The following is a 10,913-nucleotide window of genomic DNA, read 5'->3' as shown; positions in this document are numbered from 1 at the left end:
GAGAAGGATATCATGTTTGGTAAGTTCAGAGAAAAAGAGAAGACCCCCAATGAGATGGATTGGCCAAGTGGCAGCATCGATGGACTCAAGCATGGCAACAATAGTGAGGTTGGCCCAGGATCAGGCAGTGGTTCCTTCTGCTGTGCATAAGGTCACTATGATTTGGTACCAACTCATTGGCACCTAACAACAACAACAGTAACAACCCAATCCATTGCATTTTCAATGGTCTCATATACATGTGAAATTTGGCCAATGATTAAGAAAGACTAAAGAAGAATTGGTACAGTTGAGTTGTGGTGTTGGTGAACAGTATTAAAGGTCCAATGGACTGCCAGATCCAACAAATCTTTGTTGGAAGAAGGACTAATCTGTGTCCTTAGAAGCCAAGATGTCCAGATTTCATCTCTCACACTTTTAACATATTATCAGGAGGGGCCAGTCCCTAGTAAGAACATCTTTTTTGGTAAAGTGGAAGACAGCAAAAAAGAGGGCTATTCTTAATGACATGTACAGACACAGTGGTAACAACAATATGCAAATGAGTAGCAGAAACTATGAGGATGGTGCAGGACCGGGTGGTGTTTTGTTCTGTTGTGCATATGGTTGCTATATGTTGGAACCAACTTGACAGCACCAACAACATAGGATTATGAATTGATAGTTCCTTTTGTCAGCTTTGTAAAGATATTTCAGTGTCTATAGATCCCATTTGTTCCAATGAGAAATCCAGTTATTTGCATCTTATTTATAATGCCAATATTTGGATCACCATTGAATCCATTAAATGATGTATTTTGTCTCATAGTTTAGGTATGTCTCTTAGCCTACTTGGTTTTGTTTTTTGTTTTTGCCAAACATTTTGTAAGACAATTTGTTGTTGTTGTTAAGTACTCTGGAGTTGGTTTCAACTCACAGTGACCCTGCACAGTTTCTGAGGCTGTTAATCTTTATGGGAACAGAAGACTTCATCTTTCTCTTGCGGCATGACTGGTAGTTTTGAACTGCCAACCTTGAGGTTAGTAGCCTGATTCATAACCACTATGCTACCAGAGCTCCTTTAAGTCAATTTACAGAGCATTTATTTACAGAAAATATATTAAGTGAAAACTTGACAGTGTTTTTTTCTCATTTGGCTACTCCATTTTCTTTCCTATTCTGGATACTCAACCATCTTCAGGATTGCAGATATTTTAAAAATTGTGCTGGTTTCTTGTCTTTTTAGATTCTTTCATTTTACAAGATTCTTTGCCCAAATTCTCAGCTTCTTATTTATGCCCACAAACAGCAAGGAAAAAGTAGCTGCAGAAGGTTGCCTCTCTTATTCAGGATTGGTGTTTCTCTAGGATTTCAGTCTTTAAGTTTCATGATGCCTAAATAACTCTCTGATGTCTTTTAATAAATATTTTAATACTACACCCATTATATTTCTGCCCTTAACCTGAAATATGAATTATTCATTCTGTTTCTTTTATATGTACAGTGATTTCAATAATGATATGAATATATAAGGGTTACTTATAAATTATTATTGACTGCTGATTTTTAACATAAATATCTAATATAACAAATTATAATTACCCTTCATAATTTTCAGTGATCCCAGCAAAATGAACTGGTTCACAGCGTATAAAAATTATAAACACAAGTAATATAAGTGTTACAATAGATGTAACTATCACAAATCTCATAATGGCTTTACAAGTCAGCTTTAATTTGGAAATAATGACTCCTCCCAATATTTGGCCAATTGAACCTCCTGGAAGTAAAACAACTCCTAAAAGAAAGGAGGGAAGAAAAAACACAGTTAGCGAATAATAAGATGATAATATAAAACAAAATAAAAACTACTGTCATTGTTTCAATTCCAACTCACTGTGACACTACAGAACAGAGTAGAACTGTTCCTTATGCTTTCTGAAACTGTAAATCTTCACAGTAGCATACAATCTTGTTTTTCTCTTTTGGAGCAGCTGGTAAGTTTGAATTTCTACCTTGCAGGTTACCAGCCCAACACATAACTGATTGTGACACCAGGGCTCCATAAGATGATAATAGTACAGTAAACTCATACCTTGATGCAGTCTGCTTTGCTCCAAACATATTACAATCATAGACTTTTGTAAAAAGACAGAGAGGAAACTAAACGTATGAAGAAAATCTCAACAAACTTGCACCACAAGAATAATACAAAGCTGTAAATGGGGTTGAAGTCTTAGGCCTAGTATACTCTAATATTGATAGTCAAGTTTTGATTCTATAATAATGAGATAATGTAGTAACAACATCTAAAACAAATTGAGATATAAATCTATACAAAAAATAATAAAGGGAACCCTCTTACTTAGAGTTATTATTGATTGCTGCTATTGTTGTTAAGTGCAGTTGAGTCAGTTCTTACTCATAACAACCCTGTAAAGGGTTTTTGAGGAGCAGCTGGTGGATTTGAACTGCTGACCTTGGGATTAACACTCTTTTGCTTTTCCTATAGTGTCACATTTGTTTCCTGGATTTATGTTTTATTAAAAAAAAAAAAAAAAAGTATGCCTACACTAACAAGAATTGACAAGCAGAAAATTGTTACTAAGAATTGAACCAACCAATCATTAGTTGTACAATATTAGTAATATCACTAAAAGTGGGTAACGAAGAGACTTATTATAAGGTTGCTCCTCTATTAAAGCATGAAGAATTAGAAGAGCAAAATGAAAAAGAGTAAAAGCAGTAGAAGGAGAAGAAGTATAGTTATATAATAATCAGATTAATATAAAACAGTAAATTTACATATTGATTTGATCTCTTCTGCTTTGAACATAGAGCAATGTAAACAGGAATAAAGAATAGAACTATAAGACAGAAAATAAAACAAAGTATTCCATTTACAACAAATTACATTTATTGCATAGAAGTTTCTGAAAACCATCTTAAAATATGTAAGCTTGAAATGCTCAGAAAGATAAATTAAGGTTTAACTTCCATAATAATGAAGACAAAAAATAATAAAACCACAGGAATAGGGGTGGAAATGACAGGTGGATTAAAAAATATTAAATGAGAAACCCAAATACTAAAAATATAATGACTGAAATAAAAGTTGGCACCTCATGATAATCTTGAAACTAAACACAATTAAAGAATACAGACTCAGAGATATTGCAGGTTCAATTCCAAGCCATCACAATAAAATGAATCACACATTTAATTTTCATTTTCAAGTGTATATAAATGTCATGTTTACACTATACTATAGTCTATTAGAGGAGCTCTGGTTGCATAGTGGTTACGAATCGGGCTGCTAACCTCAAGATCGGCAGCTTGAAACCACCAGTTGTTCCATGGGAAAAAGATGAAGCTTTCTGTTCCCATAAAGATTTGCAGCCTCTGAAACCCTGTGCAGAGTCACTATGAGTTGGAACCTACTTCACGGTACTTAACAACTACAACATAGTCTATTAAGTGTATGACAGCATTATGAAACATTTTGAAGTACTATGATCATTAGCATAATGTCAGCTTGAGAAACAAAATGAACACATGCTATTATGAAAATGACTCTGATACATATGATCAATGTAGGGTTGCCAGAAACAAGACACCTTGTAATAACACAATACAGCACTGTACAATAAAGTGCAATACAACAAGGTATGCTTGTACATGAATAAATTGTAAGAGAGTCCTGGATTAGTTATTCAGTAAGTATCAGAAGTGGTACTATGGTATAATAGGCTGGACTACAAAGTTCGTTTGAACCACAAGGTTGACTGTTCAAGCTCACCAGCTGCTCCTTGGAAACCCTATGCAAGGCTGCTATGGGTTGGAACCGACTCAACACCACTTAACAACAACAACAAAAACAAGTATCAGAAAGGAAAATAAGTGAAACAAATAACCAAAATAAGCAACTAAAATACAGGAGTAAAATGATAAAAACTTCAGGCAGATGAACAAAGTCAAAGTCAACAATGATAAATATTCTCAACCAAACACTTGTCTGTTAGTGTGTCGCAATGTGGTGGCATGTGTGTTACTTGTGATGCTGAAAGCTATGTTCCTGGCATTCTAATTAATAGCAGAGTCACCCAAGGTGGACAGGTTTCCAAGGAGTTTGCAGACTAAGAGAGATTAGGAAGAAGCTGAGGCAGACCACTTCTGAATGTTTAGTCAATGAAAAGCTTATTAATAGAAGCAAAATACTCTCAGATATACTTCCATAAGCTGAACCCCTCAGGATGGAAGGCACTCAAAATGTGGCTAGGAACGACCTACCTCCTGAAAGTAAAGTTGAACTTAATGAAAAAGATCTTCATTTGATGATGAGGCACAACTCAAAATGAGTTGAAACAGCTGAAAATATCCATTAATCATTGGAATGTAAAAAGCATAAAGTATGAATGTAGGAAAACTGGAAATTGTCAAAAGTGAAATGGAATATATAAAGCTGTATAAACTAGAAATAAGTGAGCTGAAATGAACTGGTCTTGGTCATTTTGAATCAGATTGCCATATGATTTACAGTGCTGCAAACATCAAATTGAAGAGGAATGGTGTTGTAGTCATCGCCAAAAAGAACATTTCAAGATCTATCTTGAGTGTGCTTAGTTTCAGAATGAGGAGGGTAAGGTAGAATACCTACTGAATAGTTTTTCTCTTCTCCAGATGGATCTGATGAAAAGCAGTGAGGAATGATGTTTATAGGATTTTATGATTGCAGGATTAATTTTGATTAGCACAACTGTAATTGTAGAAGATGTGTAACTAAAAGGGGGGAGTAGTCAATATTTAATTTCAGGAACAGATGCTTCATCAAGAAGGAAAAGCACAAGTAGAGCATGAGATCTTACATAGAAAAGTGGCAACAGCAGAGACAGTGGCAGAGGTGATAACATGGAGAGATAGAGCAGTTGCAGTCTCTATGCCATGGATTGATTAACATTGTGTGCCCAGGGGAAGTAGGATGGCTTGTAGAATATGCCCTTAGGATATTTAAATGACTACATAATTTTTGTTTTGTATGTGTACATAAAATATTTTTGTTTTGTTCAATTGTGAAACATAAGATGTAAACGTGAAGGCATGGGAAAGGTAGGATAACATTGTTGCAGGGAGGGGATTGCAGTCACTGAGATGAATCAAAGCATACAATTTATTGAATGCAAAGCTAATGATCTTGTCTGTTAACCTTCACTCAATTCACAACAAAAAATTAAAAAAATAAAAGGATCTATCTTGAAATACAATGGTATCTGTGATAGTATAGTATTCATATACATACAAGGATAATAGGATGATATTATTAATGACAGTGATAATAATGTGGAGAAATTCTATGAACTTCTTCAGTCTCAATTTGATCAAATATGCAATAAAGATGCATTGATAGTTACATCTGGTTGGAATGAAAAAGTTTTGGGGAAAAAGTAGTAGGAAAATATGGCTTTGGTGATATAAATGATGCTGGAAATTACATGAAACAATCTTGCTAGACCAAAGATATCTTTTCTTTGTTACTGTGTTTAGGTGATGTCGAGTCAGATCTGACCAATATCGAGCCTATGTACGATAGAATGAAACACGGCCCATTCTTGCACTAGCCTCACAATTGCTGCTATACCTGAGCCAATAACTGCTGCCACTGTGCCAATCCATCCTGTTGAGGGTCTCCCTCTTTTTCGATGTCCCTTCACTTTATCAGCTCATTCTCCAAGGACTGTTTCCTCCTAACAACACGTCCAAAGTATGAGAGATGAAGTCTAACCATTTGGCTTCTAAAAAGAATCCTGTTTGTACTTCTTCCAACACAGATTTGTTTATTCTGGAAGTCTATAGTACATTTAATATTCTTTAACACCATAACTCAAGTGCATCAATTATTTCACAGTCTTTTAAATTCATTTTCCAGGTTTATTCATTGCAAATAGCTTTTTTTTTTTTTTTTTTTTTTTTACATCATAAAAGGCAGCTATATACAGGGACCTCCCCAGGTGGAGTACACAGAAATCAGACTGGCTACATTTCTGGGAATGTAGCTCAATATCATTAGCCAAAATAAGGCCAGAGGATAACTGTGGAACCAACAATCAATTGTTCAAATACAATTTCAGGCTGAAGCTGACAAAAAAGAAAATAAATCAATGAGAACTAAAACATGACCTTGAATATATCCCACTTGAATTTAGAGGCCAATTTAAGAGCAGATTTGATGCATTAGACCGAAGACCAGAAGAACTGTGGGATAACATCAAGAACATCATAGTACATAAAGAAAGCAAAAAGTCATTAAAAAGAAAAGCAAGTAAGAAAGAAAAATGACCAAAATAAGTGTTAGCAGAGACTCAGAAAACTACTCTTAGGTGTAAAGAAATTAAAGCAACTAGAAGTGAGGAAGTAAAAGTGAAAAGCAGAACATTTCAAAGGGTAACTTGAGAAGGCAAAATCAAGCACTATAATGAAATGTGTAAAGACTTGGTTATAACTTTAGATTGGAAGAAAACACTCAGCATTTTTCAAGCTGAAAGAATTGAAAATAAAGTTTAAGTCTCAACTTGCAGTTGAATGATTCTATGGGCAAAATGTTGAATGATGCAGAAAACATCAAAATAAAATGGAAGGAATACAAAGTTACCATAGCCAGTAAGAACTGATCTGTGTTAAACCATTTCAAATTGTTGTTGTTGTTAGGTGCCATCTAGCTGATACTGATTCACAGTGATCTTACATGCAATACTGCACAGTCCTGTGATAACAGCAATCATTGCTACTCATGAGTCCATTGCTGCTGCCACTGTGACAATCCATCTCATTCGGGATATTCCACTTTTCTCGCTGACCCTCCACTTAACCAAGAATGATGCACTTCTCCAGTGACTGTTGTTACTGATAATATGTCCAAAATATGAGAGATGCAGTCTGGCCATTCTGACTTCTAAGGGGTATTCTGGCTGTAGTTCTTCCAACACAGATCTGTTTATTCTTTTGACAGTCATGGTAATTTTATTATTTGCCACATGCATCAAATCTATGGTCTTCTTTATTCATTGTCAAATTTCTCAAAGAAGCTCATATTTTGGTTTACTTGGACTTGTTTGAATTTTCTTCAACTTCAGCCTTTACTTGCATAAGAGCAATTGGCAGATTGTTTTGAATGATGACATGGAGCTTTTTCACCATCTCTTTACACAGATATATTCAATTTGACAGTGCTTCTCTGCTATTCATAAGGTTTTCAGTGACTATCGATTCGGAAGCAGTTCATCACTCTTTCTTCCTAGTCTGTCTTTATCTGGAAGCTCATCTGAAACCTGCCCATCATGGGTGACCCTGCTGGTTATTTAAATTCCTGTGGCATAGCCCTCAGAATCACAGCAACTCAAGCCACCACAGCATGACAGACAGATGAGTGGTGGCTGTTTGGTTTTATGTCAAAACTGTCACTTTAAATTTCAATATCAATCCTGATACAATCAAGATGTTCTCTCCCAAGATGGCATCTCTGGGAATAGCTAAGTGTCTTGAATTAAAAAACAATAGATTTCCTGATTCTCTTACAAATTCCCCTGGCTGTAAGCCCTCCAATCCTCCAAATATTCCTCAATATCAAGAAAACAGAACTCTTCACCACTGGACCAATAAACAGCACTCTTATCAATGGAGAAAAGATTGAAGTTGTCAAGGACTTCATTCTTCTTGGATCAACTATCAATACTCAGGGAAGCCACAATCAAGAGATCAGATGACGTATTGCACTGGGCAAATCTGCTGCCTAGGAACTTTTTAAAGTGCTGAAGAGCAAAGATGTCAGTTTGAGGACTAAGGTGCACCTGACCCAAGCCATGGTATTATCAATAACCTCATATGGATGCGAAAGCTGGACAGTGAATAAAGAAGATTGTTGAAGAATCGATGCCTTTGAATTATGGTGTTGGAGGAGAATACTAAAAGTGCCATGGGCTGCCAAAAGAACCAATAGATCTGTTTTGGAAGAAGTGTAGCCAGAGTGCTCCTTGGAGGCCAAGATGGCCAAACTTCGTCTCTCATACTTTGGACATATTGTCAGGAGGGAACAGTCATTGGAGAAGGATATCATGCTTGGTAAGATGGAGGGCCAGAAAAAAAGAGGAAGACCCCCAACAAGATGGATTGGCCAGGTGGCAGCATTGATCAGAAATTGTTTCGTTCTGCCGTGCATGGAGTCGCTATGAGTCGATTCCAACTCAATGGCACCTAACAACAACATCAATTCAATTTGATTTCTATGTATTTCATCTGTTGAGATTAATGTGCATAGTCATCTTTTGTGTTGTTTAAAAAATATATATATTTACAATAAACAAGTCATTGATCTTGGAAAATTCTATCATGTGATCTCTGGCATCATTTCTATCTTCTATCACCAAGGCTATATTTCCCAATGACTGATCCTTCTACTTTGTTTCCAATCTTGTAATATTCAATATTCTGATGCTATATGACAGTGTTCCACTACTATTCAAAAGGTTTTCAGTGGCTAAATATTCAGAAGTAGTCTGTCTCTCCTTCTTCCTAGTCTGTCTTTTATCTGGAAGCTCATTTTAAATGTCTTCACTATGGGTGATCCTGTTGGTATTTAAAATACCATTGGCATAGCTTCCAGAATTATAACAACATGCAAACCACCAGAGTGCTGCAAACTGACAGACAAGTGGTAGACCATTTCAAAAGGCAGCATGTTATCAACAACCAATATTGCTGAAGGAAGAAGTTCAAGCTGCACTGAAAGCATTGGTATAAAGCAAGGCTCTAGAAATTGACAGAATAAGAATTGAAATGTTTCAACAAACTGAAGCAACACTGTAGGCACTCATTCATCTATGCCAAGAGCTACCTAGTCAACTGATTGCAAGATATCTATATTGTGTCCATTTCAAATAAAGTTTACCCAACAGAATCCAGAAATCATTGACCAATATCATATGCAAGTAAAATTTGCTGAAAATAATTTTAAAACAGTTGCAGCAGTACAAGGGCAAAGAAATTTCAGAACCCCAAGCTCAATTCAAAAGAGGATGTGGAACTAGACATATTGCTGAAATCAGATGGCTCTTGCCAAAAAACAGAGAATACCAGAAATATAAACCTGTGTTTTATTGGTTATGCCAGAGCATACAACTGTGTAGATCATAACAAACAATGGATAACACTACGAAGAATAGGCATTCTATAACACTTAACTGTGCTCATGGGGAACATATACATAGAACAAGAAGCAGTTGTTAGAACAGAACAAGGGATACTGAATGGTTTAAAATTAGGAAAAGTTTATGCCTGGGCAATATCCTTTTACCATACTTATTCGTTCCACATTCTGAACAAATAATTCCAGAAAGTTCATTTTATCAAAAAAGAATATAGCATTAAGATTGGAGGAAGACTCTGTAATAAACTGTGTTGTAAAAATGATACATTGCTTGTTGAAATAAAGAGGACTTATACTACTTACTGGAGTCCTGGTGTGGTGCTTTGGGTTAATGCGCCAGACTAGAAAGCCGTTTGAACTGCAAGGTTGGTAGTTCAAGCTCACCAGCTGCTCCTCGGAAACCCTATAGAGGGTCGCTATGGGTCAGAAGCGACTTGACGGCACTTAACAACAACAATAACATACTACTTACTGATGAAGATCAAATACTATAGCTTTCATTATGGATTGCACCTAAATATAAAGAAAATACAAATTCTCACAACTGAACCAGTAAATAACATCTTGAAAAATGGAGAAAAGACTGAAATTGTCAAAGGCTTCATTTTGCTTGGATCCAAAATCAAAGTTCATGGAAGTAGCAGCCAAGAGATCAAAGGATGTATTGCATTAGGCTAATCTGCTGCTAAAAACCTCTTCAAAGTGTTAATGAGCAAAGATATCAGGTTGAGGACAAATGAGCACCTGACCCAATCCACAATGAGTAAGCAAAACTGCAGAATAATCACTGCATTTGAATCTTGGTGTTGGAGAAGAATATTAAAATATTATTGATTGTTAGAAGAGCAAACAAATCTATCTTGGAAGAAATGCAGCCAGAATGCTCCTTAGAAGCAGGGATGGCAACACTTCAACTCTCATATTTTAGACATGCTATCAGGAGGGGCCTGTCCCAGGAGGAGGACACCATGCTTAGAAAAGTGGATGAGCAGTGTAAAAGTGGAAGACCCCCAACATTGTGAATTTGCACAATGGTAGCAACAATGGATTCACACATAACAATTGTGAGGATGGTACAGAACCAGGCAGTATTTCATTCTGTTGTACATAGAGTCTCTATGAGTTTGAATCAACTCAATGTCACCCAACAACAGCAAAGTATTGTTGTCAGTATGCACATGATAAAAATGACATTTTATCCCTGTGATTTCCACCCCCATATTCTCATAATTCTAGTCTAATCATGAGAAAAACATCAGATGTTTTCCATTTGAGACCACAAAAATTAGGATACTCTGAGAAAGAGTCACCATCAATAGAAACCTAAGGAGACATGGCTATTAAATTTAACACAATATCCTAGATGTGATCACAGAATAGATAAGAACAATAAGTAAATAGAAAAGAAATGTGAGTAAGCTATAGCTCAATAATTTTAATGCATTTTTCTTACCAAATTGAAACTGGGCCTATGGTGTACAATTCTGTGTTCAATCGTCACATTTTTTTCTATAAATCTATAACTTCTTTAAGGAATAAAGTTTTGTTGTTGTTTTTTTTAAATCGGGAGTCCTGGTTTGGTTCTGTAATGGTTCTGCAATGCTATACAGGGTCTCTTATGAGCTAGAACTGACTTGAAAGTACTTAACAACAACATGAGAATAGAAGAGGCACCACATAAAATGTTTTGTTGTTGTTGTTGTCAGGTGCCATCGAGTCGGAACCGACTCATAGCGAC

General features: G+C 35.9%; 1 protein-coding gene across 1 annotated transcript in view; it reads right to left on the bottom strand.

Annotated features, from left to right (window-relative positions):
* The window catches only part of SLCO6A1 (solute carrier organic anion transporter family, member 6A1), a 179,856-nt gene that overhangs the window by 78,223 nt on the left and 90,720 nt on the right, over positions 1-10,913 (bottom strand). The window contains exon 9 of the mRNA XM_006872318.1: positions 1,582-1,777. Within this exon, the coding sequence (XP_006872380.1) occupies positions 1,582-1,777 (196 nt within the window). The remainder of the gene's footprint in view (positions 1-1,581; positions 1,778-10,913) is intronic.

This window comes from Chrysochloris asiatica, unplaced genomic scaffold (genome assembly GCF_000296735.1).
Source record: "Chrysochloris asiatica unplaced genomic scaffold, ChrAsi1.0 scaffold00193, whole genome shotgun sequence".
Taxonomy (NCBI): Eukaryota; Metazoa; Chordata; class Mammalia; order Afrosoricida; family Chrysochloridae; genus Chrysochloris; species Chrysochloris asiatica.
Note: the sequence above shows the minus strand (reverse complement) of the source record. Positions and strands in the feature narration are given on the sequence as shown.